The following is a 17,054-nucleotide window of genomic DNA, read 5'->3' on the forward strand; positions in this document are numbered from 1 at the left end:
AAAAAATATATAAAAAAAATATAAAAAAATAGTAAAACGAAATTTAATAAAAAATAAAAAAAAAAATCAACATGACTTTTGGAGTTCACCAATTTTATTTTAATTTTTTATTTTTCATATTAATTTTAACTTTTTTGTCCAAAAAATAGAATATATGTATGTATGCTTTATGCCGTTGTAGCGCAACTGCCACACAATTATCTTATCATTAAACTGTTAACTATTTGATTAGATTTTGGCAAGAGAATACGAAATGATAAGAGCCTGCGAGTTGTTGCTGCATTTGTCATGCCTAATCAAAAATGTGCTATCAACGAAACTTAGATATATAAGTTAGTAAATATGTATATAAGTAAATGCGCGAATGCTATTTTTAAATGTCAGGCGTTAACTGAAATTAATAACTATTTTGTTGGCCCATATCTTAGAACTGAGTTGGCCCGCTTACCAAGTGTTACGGCGTTTTTGTCTATTGGAAAACAGCTTGTATGGTATTCGAGTCACCTTAAGTTCAACGCCTGACATCGTCTTTATCTAAATTAGTTTCAAGGACGTGTAAGTTAATCTTCTTTTTTTGTTTATATATATATATATTTTATATAGGTTATGTTTATATATATATATATGTATGCATATAGTATATAGTATAATGTTCATAAACTAATTTATCGGACATAACCTCAAAATGTGAGTTTACTTTCTTCACATCCCATTATTTTTGTTGTTCGCCATGTTTACAATGTTATTTTTAATTTTTTGGAAGAATCTACAAGCCTTTGGCTAGTTGCTGCTAGCTTTCAATGACCGTGGGCCTCTATCCTCATTCTCGGGTTATACCAGTTCATCCCTAACCCTTGTTCGTCGAGAGTGGGCTTTATTAATACTCAATTGCCTACTCAATCTGAAGAGGCACCTTTGCCAAAAGTGATTCTATGCTGAATTTTGAATCCGAGGCTGTTGTTAGTGGAATATTGGTTCCAAGATAGACTAAATTACCTACGACTTCGAAGTTATGACTGTCAAGAGTGACGTCAGAGCCAAGTCGTGAGTCCACAACTGTTTGTTTGATAACGGGAGATATTTCGTTTTGCCCTTGTTCACTACTAGACCCACCATAAGTTTCTGGATAAGGAACCAGTCTGAAGAAAGCAGTACTAACGGCGCGGTTGTGGAGGCCAATGATATCAATATAATCAGCTGTACACTCTTATTGAAGATTGCACCTTCTCTCTGCAACTCTGCAGCTCGAATTATTTTTTTACCACTTATAAAGTGATCCTCAGCAAAACCCAAACTTCAGGTGAACTTGAATTTTTCGCTCAAAATTTATATTTGAATTTCTGTTACGTTGTAAACATTTCCTACAACATTTTAATTGACACTAATCTGACGTTTCATTTAAATGCCATTGTTAATTTGACAATTACAACCAGCTGCGTGGTTGTCAGCTGAAAAATTACAACTTTTAACTCCGCTATTGTGCTTCATTATTAAATATTTATGTATAAATGTTTACTGTGTCCCCTCATTCTCCAATTTGGCTAATGCGAATTTAACGATGACAACGCACTTTTGTCCAATTCAATTATTTCACCATGTTCTTCTCACCAGACAATACAACTTGACAACTTTTGTAAACGGCTTGACATTGAAATGTTGTTAAAACTATTTTTGCGGTCTCTATTTTACTTATTGTTTGGCATTTATATGTCAGAGGATAAACATAACCTCAAATCATTTCAGCAGAATATTCTGCGACCCTACTCTCTTGAAGGAAAGCTATTATAACAGTTTCTCAGCATTTGCTGTTGAAGATTCTCCGAATATGCAGTTATGGTAACCTTTAAAATAATTTATGCGACATGAGGTTTAACTCTGACACTTCGTCAGCCATTCTAAGGTGGTTCAAGACTTATACAAGAACAAAGCTCGTAGTCGGCTGAGCCATTGTTTGCAGGAACAGGTCTTTCACGTTCAAGAGTCGACTTTAAGGATGAAATGGCTGCATCCTTTTACGAAGAAGTGTATTCAATCTAAATCATTATTCAATCAATCAAACAATCCATTGAGCCAAGTAGAGGTGCTTTTTTCGCGTGAGTCGTGTCAAGTTGTCATGTTATTTTTGTGAACACTTCTAAGAAGACGTTTTCGAACCAATTTTTTTTTAGCGATGAGGTCCATTTCTGACTCAATGAGTATGTTAGACTTGCGTTTTTAAGTACTGATCCATAAAAATAATTTTGGTACTAAACGAGCTTTGGCAAGATAGTTGGAAGCTCGCTAAATATTGTTTATATGAGGAAGCCTCTTAAAAGATGTGTTAGTCCTTTGGCGGAGATCATTGCAATTTTGGTCGATGAAGTAACTAACTATAGAGAAGTTACTAAAAGTGGACTCGGTGCAGGAGAGAGGCTGTTGATCGAGGACAATTCATCTCGAACCGAAGTTCTTAGCGAGGCACTGCAGCAATGTTTTGCTCCACTATAAACACTTTTGAGCGTCATTTAAGTCTGAAGTTATCGAAATAATTTTGGCTTACTGAATTTGCAGCGCCACGTCAATCTCCAAAAAACAGCCACTGTGAAGCGTACTTTTTCTTTCACTTTCAAGGTCACAGTAAATTTCGTTTACGTAATACAGCGCTTGACATTAAAAAAGGCACAACAAACGCAACAAAAGAAAAAAACAACACGTGGGGAGTACACGATTACATAAAATGCAAATTGCTTTCAAGTGATAATTGCTAAAATTTAGAAGTGACAATTGAAAGTGGAAAGCAATAAAGAGAAAAAACAAAATATTTAAAAAAAATATATATAAATATAAAATTTTTTAAAGTATGAACACAAAATAAAAAAAATAAAATAAAAAATAAAATGCAGAGCAAGCACGGATTGGAGCGTGAGCTTGCAGTTTTTAAAATAAATTTATGAAAAAAGTAGAAAAAGAAACAAGCGGAACAGTAGCATTTTGACAGTGATTGAATATATTTCCGACTGTGCTAACACATGTGTATGTATATGTGTATGAGTGTACATACGACTATATACAACACGCGTGCTTATGAGTATGAATATTTATAGTTATTGACCACGCTGCGCAGGCGTCGCAGCTATAAATGTTGTCGCATAAATTTATTAGAGCATTTTATTTTATTTTTTTGGACACCAATCATTTTTTCAACTTTTTACATAAAGTTTTTTTTATATTATTGTTTTAATAAAAAAAATAATTATTGGGAAATTTTAATGGTTAAAAGTACACACGACTTGTATGTATAAAAATGCCAGTTTTCAAACTTTTCGACAGCATTCACGAGTTGTCTTTAAGTCACAGAAGTGCGGAGTTCGAGTTTAATATTTGAAAAAGATTTTTTGGTGTTGATTAAATTTGCTGCGATGAATTGCGCGGTAAGTGTGCAAGTGATGAAGAAAAGCATAAAAAGTCATAAAAACTACGCACGAGAGGCAAGGAGTGAAAAACATTTATTAATAATAGAGAAGATTAAAATTTAATTAATATAAAAAAAATTATTAGTAATTGAAAAAATTAAAATAAAAAAAAAAATTAATTAAAAAATTGTATTAATAGAGAAAATTAACATTAAAAAAAACAATAACAAAGAAAATTTGATCACAATAAAAAAAATATATTAATATTAGTAAAAATGAAAATTTAATTAAATTAAAAAAATGTTATTAATAACAGAGAAAAATAAAGATTTAATTAAAATTAACAAATAAAAATAAATTATTAATAATAGAATAAATTAAAATTAAAAAAAATTAATAATAGAAAAAAATAAAATTTAATTAAAATAAAAAAATATTATTAATAATACAGAAAATAAAAATTTAAATAATATTAAAAAAAATGTAATTAATAGTAGAGCAAACTATAACATAACTAAATTAAATAAAAATTAATTAAAATTAAGAAAAATGTTATTAATAATACATAAAACAAAGATTTAATTAAAACTAAAAATTATACTAATAATAGAGAAAATTAATATTAAAATAAAAAAATATTTGTAATAAAGAAAATTAAAATTTAATTAATATTAAAAGAAAATTATTAAAAATATAAAATATTAAAATTACAAAAATAATTAAAATTAAAATCAAAATAATTTAAAGTTAAAAAAATATTATTAATAGAGAAAATTAAAATTTAATTAAAATAAAATCAGACGTGTGCTCTTCCGATCTAATACAGAAAATTAAAATTTAAATAATATAACAAAAAATATCATTAATAGTAGAGGAAATTAAAACATAATTAAAATTAAAAAAAATTTTATTCATAAAAGAGAAAATTAAAATTTAATTAAAAATAAAAACAAAATATTAACAATAATAGAGAAAATTAGAATTTAATTAATTTAAAAAAATATATAAACAATAGTAGAAAAAAAAATAAATTAAAAAACTTAAAATTTTTCAAAATTAAAAAGTGAAAATTTTTGTAACTAAAAATATATATTTTTTTAATTATATACATATATACATATGTAGGCAACATCTCGCGAAAGTATTAAAAATAATAAAAAAAAAATTCTAAAAAATTATTTATTTGCTACTAATGGCAAATCTTTAGCGCGAAAAAATAATATCCGAATACAATTCACACAAAAATAAAAAAAAAATTAAAAATATTAAATGTTTATAAAAAAATCAAATACAATTAAACGAATAAAACAAATTAAAAAAAAAATTAAAATAAAATAAAAACAATAATGTATAACAAAAAGAATTTAAAATTTGTTAAAAATTTAAAATCAAGCAATTAACAAAAAAACTACTACTAAAAGTACATTGTGACAAAAAAGTACCCGAAAATCAAACGCAAAATATTTAATTATTCATTAATATATATTTTTTATATTTGCAGAAAAATAATTAAAGCATTGTAATATAGTTATAATAAAATAGACCAAAAATGTTATTTCCCGAAATTCGTAAATAACCTATACAATCGAAAAATAAATTTACCTAATTTTTATACTCTTTTGCCCCACAGTATATTTGCTATTTTTCGCTTTGCATTGGCACAGCTTTAGCTGTGCTCTATAATGGTGAAGCGCCTAAGCAGCAATCTGAAACTGTTGTCGGAGCGTTACAACAACACCAAAAACTTCGGGACCCATTAACACTTTCTGGTTATCACTACAGTGGGCCAACCGCAACAGCGCAGCAAGCATTCACCGGCTATCGCTACAGTGCGCCGGCAGCGACAGCAGCTGAAACTACCACAACCATAACGACAGTCAGGCCACCAACCACAGCAGCGCCTACACAGCCTGCAGCTATTGGTTACATATATAACAAGCCGTTGGCAGAAAGCTACAACCGACAAGCGCTCTACCTCCACGCGCCCCACTACCAGCTGAGTCATCAGACGTCCGCTTTAGCGCTCAGCAGCGACGCCGATGTAGGACAACAATTACCTTTGGGTGCCGCGCCCACTTATTATGTGCCGCAAGCTGAAGTTGTCAACAGTGGTAAGCATTTTGAAGCGACGCAACCCAATTTCTTTGTGCCGCGCATTGTGACAGGTGCAGCCGAAGTGGCACAAGCGTCGACGCCAGCTCCGCAGGCCGCAAAGGCACAAAGCGACGAGGCTGCTGCTTCGACGGGTGGTTATAATTATGCGCGGCCGGTGGGTGACGCTGAACTCACCGCTGACACGCCAGCCTCCTATCAGCAAGCGTTTCAGCAGTTCGCTGACTATTTGATATGGCAAAGAGCGCAAAGCAAGCAGCAGGAACAAACGCGAATCGACACGCAAATGGAGGCAAAGCAGCAACAACAAACAATACCGCACGCCGCACAAGCTTACGGCGATTCTACTCTCCAGCAATTTAGCTTTCCTAGCGCTCACAGGCAATACGAACCAGCAACAGCGCCCAGCAGCGGCCTTATACAAACGCGTCCAGAAGCTGCGCCTGTTACGTTCGCTACACAAGGTTATGCGCCAGCTACAGCAGCGTCAGCAACTACGGTTGGCGCACAGCAAAGCATAAATCTGTTAGCTTCAGCGTCAGCCGCAAAGCCAGCTTTGGTGGAGAAACGTCCGTTGAACAACGGCGAACTGCTGAGCGGTGAGCGTTTCATTTCCAAGGATAACACTGTCGAGTACTTCATGGAAATGCCGTCCCAATCGTTCGAACTGCCAACTTACAGCACCATGGAGATGACACCAAGCCAGGAACTAAGCTCCAATCACGACCAAAGCACTAGCCAGAGCTATGCACAAAGTAATGCTGCAAAGCTTGCTCAACAGTCGTCGGAGCAGTTGTACCAGAATAATGTAGAGCAGACAAATACACCGTATTTCTATGAGCCAGCCAAGCAGTTTGCGCAAACTGCGCAACACCACTTGCAGCTCCAACAACAACGCCACACGCCAGCGCAGCAAGCGTACGTGGTTCAAGAGCGGCCTGTTGCAGCAGCGCAGCAGAAAGAGTCGTTGGCCAAAGCACAACAACAAAGCCAACAATTAGCGAGCGATAAAAGGTTTGCGCAAACATTTGCCCAACAACCAATAGAAGCAACAAAAGCTCAAGCCCCTCAACCGAATGCTGCGTGGTTTGCGGAAATACCACAGTGGCCGCAGAATGAGGCATTGCAGGTGCAACAGCAGCAACAACCATTGCAACAACAGTTGATACAACAACCACAGACATTGTATAGCCGTGTTGTTAAGCCGTTAGCGCAAGCAGCACATGAACTGAGACAGCCAATCCCACAGCAAGAGCATGCGCAACTACAGCAACAACAGCAATTTCAACAACAACAGCAATTTCAACAACAACACCAATTGCAGCAACAGCATCCACACCAATTACAACAACAACGGCAGTCGGAAAAGCAAAATTATTACTCGAAAGCGCAGCCAGCGCTACGCCCACAATCACAGGCTAAACCGTTGACCTCAGCAGCTGCAGAGCCAGCAACCACATTGGAACACAGCTCTCAGCGCTTACCACAGCCCACGCAAGCCGCACAACCCTCACAAGCCAACACGGCCACAGCAAATTCTAACGCGGTCTTCAATTTTGACTCGGCTCATTTCAGACGTCCTCATAGCACCTATGGTGTACCATTAGGAAATAATAAGGCAAGCGGTTACAACTATCAGCGACCAGCGGGTCACTGAAGGGCAAGCGACGATTCTACATTTATAATTTTTATAAGTACCGTTATAATTTTTTGTACTTTTATAGAAAAAATATATTATTTTTTACGAGTAAAAGTTCGTATTTTGACTGAGAGCGCTATATAGCTCCGTAGTAGGAGCAATTGTTTACCACACTCTTTGCAGCAGTCTTGACGTGTGCTCTCAAGCTTTTTCCGCTTACGCAGGTGACTAAATTTCATTAGCCGAAGTTCTTTCATCATAAAAACAGCCACTTGATCGTGCTAGACAAAACTTCGGAGTTTGGTATATGAAGAGCTTGTGACAAGCTGGTCGACAGGGGTAATGCTCGAAAATTCAACGAAAAGATGCGGCTAACAGAAGGTTTTAAGGCCGGAGCATACTCTTATAGAACCCCAAGAGGTGATCTAGTAACCGATGCCCAGAGCATACCAAAATTATAGAAGAAACACTTCTCCAGTCTGCTGAATGGCAGTGAAGGCAGGAGGAACACCAGGAGGTGGCGAACCCGATTCCACAATCGATGACGATGGATGGAGCAAACGTTCCATTAATCCACCATGAATAAGTTCGAATAGCAATTACCCCTCTGAAGAACAACAAAGCGGAGGGGGCTGATAAATTGACAGCCGAGCTATTTAAACACCGTGGCGAAGAACTAATAAGAAGCATGCATCAGCTTCTTTGTAGAATATGCTCGAACTAAAGCATGCCCGACGATTGTAATAAAGTGTGCTCTACACAATCTACAATAAGGGAGACCCCACAATCTGCGCCAACTGCCGTATGATAAACCTCAACATCGCCTATAAGGTTTCATCGAGCGTATTGTTTGCAATACTAAAATCAACCACCGTCAACAAACTGATTGGACCTTATCAGTGTGGCTTTAGACCTGGCAAATCAACAACCGACCAGATATTCACCATGCGTTAAATCTTGGAAAAGCCCCGTGAAAAGAGGATCGACACACACCACCTCTTCGTCGATTTCAAAGCTGCTTTTGACAGCACGAAAAAGAGCTGCCTTTATGCCGCGATGTCTCAATTAGGTATCCCCGCATACTAATACGGTTGTGTAAGCTGACGTTGAGCAACACCAAAAGATCCTTCAGTATCGGGAAGAACCTCTCCGAGCCGTTTGATGCCAAAAGAGATTTTCGAAGTCGTAGATACTTTCGTATATCTGGGAACCAGTATTAACACCAACAACAATGTCAACCTCGAAATCCAAAGCAGAATAACTCTTGCCAACAGTCACTCATCATCCCCGTCCGCCCCGTCCTGCCATACGGTGCAAAGGCATGGACGATGACCACATCTGATTAGTTTACGTTACGAGTTTTCGAGAGAAATGTTCCGCGAAAGATTTATAGTCCTTTCCACCTTGGAAAAAGCGAATATCGCATTCGATGGAAGCCTGAGCTACATGAGATATACGACGACATTGACATAGTGCAGCGAATTAAGAGAAAGAGTCTCCGCTGGTGAGATCATGTCATCCGAATGGATGACAACACTTGGTATCTCCAGTTGGCGCCAAAAAGCGAAAAGGACGAACTGCTTGATAGATCCGGAAGTCAACCAAATTTATTTGATCCAGAAGATCTCCAAATTTCTTGCGGACGTTTGGCTTAAAAACTCTCAAAACTCAACGACCAAACATTTTTCAGATTCAAGTTTGTAAAAACCACAAAGTTTTTAGCCGTAAAGTCGCCGCAAATCGTTGAAAAGTCATCGAATATCAGGGTTTGCCTGCATTATGAGTACCAAAGCGAAAACTCTATGCAAATATATATGAGCCGTTGCATAGTCAGTCTTCAGCCGCACGCAGTATTTACCATATTGCTTAAGATCGAATTCCATTGCATCACTTAGCCATGACCATGAAACGTCAGCGCAGCAACTTGTGCATGATGGGCTCTATATTATGTCACATAACTTTCACTGTCGGCGTTTAGAATTACACTTCCTCCGGAACCGTAAGCGATGCCAAAGTCGGCAGGGCGTACGTAATAAGAGACGGACTACTGGTGCTCTGTAGTCGGCAAGCAGACGTAGTGGAATACTATACATCAGCGTTTAAGGGAGATGCGTTGCAGCCACTTTTTGTCTCATTTTTCGTTACGGTTTTCCTTCAAAACATTTACTTATTAATATGAAGTGCGACATTTTGCAATAAAAACAGACAACGCCAACGAGGAGAGGTATAGTCAACGCATGTTGAGCACAACGAGCGGTTGCGAAGTAAATTTTACTGATAATACGACTTGGAAGGATATCAATTCACAGCGTCTAAGGTGAGTCACGGGTACTAAAAAAGGTATACAGTGTATACAAAATGAAAACTGAGTTTTATTGCGTAAGAACTTTACTTCCTGAGCTTCCGAACTGAATTATTGTACGATATCGAAGTCTTTCGTGCTGGGATTTGCAGCTTGAAGTTGAAATATGAGATAATCTTCCAAATCTATTCTGAGTTGTGAGACGTGGAGTTAATCAAAAATAGTTTTACGAATTGTTGCCGAGTTAAGAACTTGGCCGGTTATAAATTTTTTAGATTCAAGAGTTCAAGTTTATTCTACTGATATAAAATCGTCTTTCTAGATCTTTTTCTTTGCTATTATAACTTCGAAACTCATCTAGATAATGGAAGCCCAATTTTGAGATAACCAAAATTATAAAAAAAACATGAAGTGTACTCGTATTCCTTATTACGAATCGAAATCTTCAGAATCTACAGCTTGATCACTTTTTTGGCAAATTCATTCATCTTTTTTTTTAATAAATAAATGGTTTTTTTCCAGAAGATCGAAGTAATATATAGTTTTTGGTGAGATTCTCTCTCTTGACTTTCAAAAAGTGAGAAGTTCGTTATAGCAATAAACGCTATTTACTCAGAGCAAGATCTCTAGGCTCGTATATAACGAATACAGTTCCAAAATCTATAGGTTCGTTTATACCGAACACCGTAGTTCCATGAACTTTCCTAATAACGGTCGAGTTACGGTCCTACGGCTTATAGGGTCGATACACTTTCCTAATATTATTCGCTTTTCGACAGATCATACTTCTGACGGCAAACTTTGCTGTCATTCAAGAGGGACGGCTCAAAGGCTTTAAGCACTGTGACTTTTAGTACTATTACAATGAAAAAGTTCGTTAAACATAACCTCTACAATTTCTACTTTACAGTTGACCAACATAACACTGTTATTTAAAAAGCTGGTATTACTTAAAACCCTCGCCGAAGAAAGGCTTTAACATTAAAGAACATGCAACTAATGATTCTTCTAGTGCTGTGGCGCTGTTTGCTTTGCTACGGCGAATCCACCATTACGCACGCCACCAAAGTCAGCAAACGCCAACTGCAGTATGGCGGCAACTTTCCATCGCCGAGCTACCAAACACACGGCAATCAGCTCGACAACAACTTTCTGCAAACACCACCGCTGCTCTATGACCCCGGCTACAATGCACAGCAACCACACGAAGTCGGCGCTGATGCTGACAACACAACGGACGCTGCAGAGCTCAGCACGCCGAATGCGATGCAAACGCAGCAGCAACAAACACCAGCAAACCTTGGTTTGGGCGCGCAATTCGAAGCACCCCAAACATTTTCGCACATTTATTTTCCACACGCATTCGCACCAGGCGCACAACTGGCGCTGAGCCGTACTGCGCCGCATGCCTTCCCTGCTGAAACGCCAGCTGCCTTGGCGGCGCGCAACAGCGGTCGCTCGTACAGCACCAGTTCCACTTATTTTGTACCAATGAGCGTGCTTTACCATCCGAATCCCGAAGCGCAGCTGCAGCAGAGCATCCACGCGCAACGGCTTCCGCAGCAACAGCAACAAATACAGGCATACAATCCACTGCCGGCGCCGTTGCCTCCGCCAGCGCTCTATCAGCAATACGCGCCACAAGCAGCACTGCCGCCAACACAACCAACAGCAACGCCCACAATTTCAGCAGAGTCAACGCAACAACCAGCGCAGCAGCAAACGATTTCGCAACAACAAGCAGCGCAACAACAAGCAGCGCAACAAACGTCGCTTGCTTACACGCCACCTGCCCTACCACCATTGCCACGTATGCCACACTTGCTGCCGCCGCCATCGCTACCGGCCTCGTCGCCGCTGCCGCTAAATTTTCAGGCGCCCTTTCATCCATCACAATTCCTCGGTTATATGCATGAACGCGATGCGCGTAACAGTCTCGCGTCTTCCACAGCGACCGCCAAAGCACGCACGCCACACCACACACAAGCCAATCCAGCTTATCCACAACAACAAGTGGAGAAACCGATTTATGAGCATGCGGCAAGCGGTACAAAGCAGCAGAACTATCAAGCTGCTGTGACGCAGCAAGCGCGCTATGGCCGTTACGTTTATATGGCACCGAACAGTGGCTACGCACTCTTCAAGGCGACGTAAAGCGCAAAAGCATGCGGAGCAGCAAAATAGCAGGTGGAAGTAGAAGACGATGAAGATAGTGAGAATATTTATGCGCGCAGAAAATTAGATCGCTGTGAGCGGTGACGGTAGCAAAGCGTCACAAAATAGGCGACGTCCGTATCTAGTATAGTACTTATGCAACTTTACAACTAAAACATATAGTTTTAAAGGGAATTCACCGCACATAACCATATAATATTTACAGTTAATTTCTGCACAGTTTGAATTAATAAAAATAAGACTTTTTTAATTAGTACTACGAACTTTTTGGTTTGTTCTAAGGAGGTCTTATGACCCAAATAAGCTCCGAAATATCAGCTTCAAACTAATTTTTGATCTGTTACGAAGTTAAAATTGTGTCTAAGAACCCAAAGAAACCCAAAAATACCAGCCATAATCACAACACGTGAAAACAATATGTAATACGAGTATAAAGAAAGAATAAGACGTCGCATCATCGGGCGCACCATCGGTATTTGAAACGGTCTCAAATAAACTAAAACCGAATAAGAATTACTCATTGTCTCATCGGTGAATACTGAACCATTGTAGATTAGTTTGAAGCCACAATAGGATGCAGATAATCCTGACACTTCGTAACGGATGAATCATATTCTAAGCAACAGCTGCTGTTGTCCAGCTATAACCTTAGAGAGCTTAAGAGCGGGATCGTAACGTGAGACTAGAACACATCTCAATGAATCGATGATACTTGAAAAGAGTCTGAGAATTGGTGGATCATAGTTGAAAAAGTATAGAAGAAATTTTAACTTATAAGGACTAAGGAATTCGCTGTTGGGACCTTCCTTGATATTGAGCGAGTTTTCAATAACGTACTGCCGAAAGCAGTCGTGACTGCTCTGGATGGTCTTAGGGTTGCATCAAACCTCAAACATCACATTTTCAGTCTACCATTCGACAGAGTGATTGAAACGGAATGGAGTAACGCACGCGCTCAACGAAATGTGAGTAGGGGAACCCCACAAAGTGGAGTTCTCTCTCTTCTTCTATCGAACCTGGTAGTTAACGGCCTGCTTAAAAAACTTGAGGACCGTGACTGCCGGGTGATTGTCTAAGCAGGCGATGTAGAACTTATGGTCAAAAGAAAATTCCGGAGTACCATGAAGGAGTTGACGCAGGATATCCCATCTCATAACAAATTTGACAGTCGGAAGTGGTCTTGCCATCAACCCAAGTAAAACCGAGAAGATTTTATTTACTAGAAGATATAAGATTCCGGTGGCACCGCTGCCGCAAATGGGAGACATCCGTCTGCAACCGGCGGGTACAGTGAAATATCTAGGGCTCAACCTGGATTGGAAGCTTTCATGAAAGCCGAATATCGAAGAGAGAGCAGAAAAGACATTGATTGCCTTATACTGCTATAGAGCAGCCATTTGAAAAAGGTGGGATCTCTCTCCGAAAGTCGTACTCTGCGTCTACGACACCAATAGTCAAGCTCATTACGTGCTATGGAGTCGTTATGTGATGGAGGAGAAAATATCACACTTGCAAAGAAAATAGAGAGCGTTCAACGGGCGGCACTCATCATCATCATGTGGTGCAAAAACGTCCACTCCAACCTTGGCACTTAGTGCCCGTAGACATCGTCAGAAGGTGTATGGCTACGAAAGTTGCTATCAGACTCAGAGAATCTGAGTTCTTAAAATAACACTTATCTGAATACTCGGTTATCCTCACACATTTTGACTTCATACCGGATCACTTGGATCATTAAGTTGCCAAATCGAACTCTGGCGGCTCCTTCTCTGCGCATATAACGACGGGGAGCTGGGGCTGGGAAAAGTCGTTGGAGGAGAGTGGCAGTGAGCTTCTTTACTGTCAGGAGCTCTGTATCAACTCCAGCTTCAGATTTACTGACTATTGCGGTATCTTTCCAAGTAATTCAAAAGCCTTTAGTTCCACACCAAAGTGATGTTTAGTTAGTAGGATACTCAATTGTGCCACAAAATACGTCTAAGTTGCGGTTGAGTTTAGAAAAGTTAATTATAAGAACGTAGCGATATCTAGGTAAAGAGTTTTAGAAGGCATCTTCACTAAGGTACTATGAATTTCCTGGAAGCTGCTTCAAGTCAAGCCAAGTGAGGGTTGTTCCGAAACGAGAACTCGGGAGATGGCAAACACAAAAAGAGACGGAGTGATCACCTAGTGAGACCTCATTCCAAAAGGACATGATTTAGAGGACCTTATAGCCGTCTTCTGAAGCAACCTGCGTAACCACAACCGTCGGGTGGTCTACTTAGCCGAAATGAATCAAAATCTGTATCCCGTCATGGTTACTTTCAGCAGCATTCCTCCAAATTTTGTGTATGTTTTCTAACGCTACAGCAGCAACAATGGACAGCGACTGGGCTTGCGTTTAGACATAAAAGCAAATCCATCAGAAAAATTCACTTTCAACACACACTTTTTAACATTAGACGCATGCTGTGTATTAGCCGTAGTCGCAAGCACTTTACGTTTGTGTAAAATAGAGTAAAATGAGATATAACAAAAACAAAAATGCAAAACCGCTATTACCTCAGTCGCTAACTCATGATTAATTCAAGTAGGCGCCCTCTAAACAAATTTCATTTGCTGCGGTGGCGCACAAAAAGAAAGAAATAGCGTTAAATAGCGCTTATTAAAAGTCATGCACACACACAAGCGCACATATACAGACGCGTGAACTTAAGTTTAACATTTTTATACCCTGAACAGGGTGTTCAAAGTTTGCAACGAACCCATAAAGTGTATATACACATGATTGGAGTGATGAGCTGTGTCGATTTAGCCATGTCTGGCCGTCTATTCGACGGTCCGTCTGTTCGTCTGCATATAGCTGCATACAATCAAAATCAATGCCTTGTATGGAAAACTTTTTCATTTGACAAGTTATCTTCAAGAAATTTGGCATGGAGTATTGTCCAAATCGGCGCTATAATCTCCGAAGAATTTTCTCAGATCGGAACACTATAACACATAGCTGCCATACAAACTGAACATTCAAAATCAATGCTTTGTATGGAAAACTTTTTCATTTGACAAGTTATTTTAAAGAAATTTGGCATGGAGTATTGTCCAAATCAGCGCTATAATCTCCAAAGATTTTTCTCAGATCGGAACACTATAACATATAGCTGCTATACAAACTGAACATTCAAAATCAATGCTTTGTATGGAAAACTTTTTCATTTGACAAGTTATTTTAAAGAAATTTGGCATGGAGTATTGTCCAAATCAGCGCTATAATCTCCAAAGATTTTTCTCAGATCGGAACACTATAACATATAGCTGCTATACAAACTGAACATTCAAAATCAATGCTTTGTATGGAAAACTTTTTCATTTGACAAGTTATTTTCAAGAAATTTGGCATGGAGTATTGTCCAAATCAGCGCTATAATCTCCAAAGATTTTTCTCAGATCGGAACACTATAACATATAGCTGCCATACAAACTGATCATTCAAAATCAATGCTTTGTATGGAAAACTTTTTCATTTGACAAGTTATCTTCAAGAAATTTGGCATGGAGTATTGTCCAAATCAGCGCTATAATCTCCAAAGATTTTTCACAGATCGGAACACTATAACACATAGCTGCCATACAAACTGCACACTCAAGGTCAAGAAAACGATCTTTTTATACCTTTTATGCTTCATGAAATACATCTGTGTAGGGTATTATAGCTTCGGTGCATTCGAAGTTAACATTTTTTCCCTTGCTTTATTTGAATATTTGTCTTCGCTGCTGTGCTCAGGTATGTGTGTGTATACCCCTATTATTACTTGGCGTTTTGCTGCTACCACACACACACATATATAGGCGCGTCTACATCCTCTTCAATTGTGTTGTTGTTATCGTTTGTGGGCTAACTTATACAATGCAATCATTTACATGCCGGCCGCATGCGGCTTACTTGGGCGCTTGCGCGAGTTTGTGGCTTAAGTCTTTCAGGCAACTTTTTTCTCGTTTCTTCGCTATTTTCATTACAATTTCCATTGTTTTGGTTTTGTTTTCAGTTGGCAGCGGCTGTTTTCAAGCAGCTGCGTTGTTTTTGTTTGCCGCAAGCTGGCGTTTAACTGAAAGGCGGCTGTAGTTATTAACGCTGATTGTTATTACTCGACTGTGATTGTCGGCTGTAGTGTGTAGCATGCTTCGTTTTTGCTGTTTTTGTGCTGTTTTCTGCAGCGTTAATTTTCCTTCATTACTAATGAAGACTTTTTAAATAATTTTCGCCGAAAATTTCCACAATACCTGAGATTGTTGCGGTCTTTATGCGTATTTTTCTGGTAAATTTATATGTGGCTTTGCGTGTGTGCACCGAAGTACGTTTGTGTGTGTGTGTTGCCAATGTATGCTGCGCTTGTGCCAGCATTTTTCTGTGACTTTAAGACAAATTAGCGTTAATGTGCTGTCGTTCGGCAATTAATTGGGTGATATGTCATTGGTTTGTTTACAAACGTACCGCCTACAAAGTGAGCTCAAGTAGGGAAACAATAATAACAAAAAATTTTTATAAAAAAAAATTAAGACAGCAGAAAAAAAATTAAAAATAAAGAAATATTTGTACTGAAAAATAACAAAAAACCATGTTTAAAAATTTAAATAATTTTTTTTAGCAAACAAAAATGACTTTTTCATTTCATTAAAAAAATAATAATGTGAATAATACAAAACACAAAAAAGTTCATGAATTTTAATTTTAGTATTTTATAAATTACAATTTTTTTTATAAAATTTCAGTTCATGTAAAATTCATTTTATAAATTACAAATTTTTTTTTTATAAAATTTAATTAAGAAAACTTAAAATAATAATTTTTTTATAAAATCTATTAAGAAAAGTTAAAAAAATAATAATTGCTTAAAAATGTATAAGTTCTTGAATTTTAATTTTGGTATTTTATAAATTACAATTTTTTTATAAAATTTAATCAAGAAAAATTAAAAAAGATTTATCAAATTTAATTAAGAAAAATTAAATAAAAATAATAACTGCTTAAAAATGTATAAATTCCTGAATTTATAAATTACAATTTTTTTATAAAATTTAATTACGAAAAATTAAAATTGTTTTAATCAAATTTAATTTAGAAAAAAACAAAAAAATACTGCTCGAAAAGGTATGGATTACGCTCATGATTTTTAATTTTTGCATTTTATAAATTACAACTTCTTTATAAAACTTAATTAAGAAAAATTGAATTTTAATTTTTATATTTTATAAATTACATTTTTTAAATTTAATTAAGAAAAATTAAAAAAAATTATCAAATTTAATTATAAAAATAAAAACTGCTTGAAAATGTATAAGTTCATGAATTCTAATTTTTTTTATTTTATATATGAAATATAATTCATATATATTTTTTATATACAAATTTGTTAATTACGTTTAATTAGTTTCGTTGAATTATTTAATTTAAATA

General features: G+C 37.2%; 1 protein-coding gene across 1 annotated transcript; it reads left to right on the top strand.

Annotated features, from left to right (window-relative positions):
- Positions 1-3,398: 3,398 nt before the first annotated feature.
- LOC120774684 (mediator of RNA polymerase II transcription subunit 15-like) lies at positions 3,399-7,161 on the top strand. The gene is made up of 3 exons (XM_040104414.1): positions 3,399-3,410; positions 5,023-6,723; positions 6,802-7,161. Exons 1-3 carry the CDS (start codon positions 3,399-3,401, stop codon positions 7,159-7,161), a joined length of 2,073 nt encoding a protein of 690 aa, XP_039960348.1.
- Positions 7,162-17,054: the final 9,893 nt, after the last annotated feature.

The sequence above is a fragment of the Bactrocera tryoni genome, chromosome 4 (genome assembly GCF_016617805.1).
Source record: "Bactrocera tryoni isolate S06 chromosome 4, CSIRO_BtryS06_freeze2, whole genome shotgun sequence".
Classification (NCBI taxonomy): Eukaryota; Metazoa; Arthropoda; class Insecta; order Diptera; family Tephritidae; genus Bactrocera; species Bactrocera tryoni.

What these genes read in the sequence shown, in the direction of transcription:
- LOC120774684 (XM_040104414.1), top strand. An exon ending in TTAAGCCGTTAGCGCAAGCA is followed by an intron (nt 6,724 to 6,801) that starts GCACATGAACTG and finishes CAACAACAACAG; the next exon opens with CAATTTCAACAACAACACCA.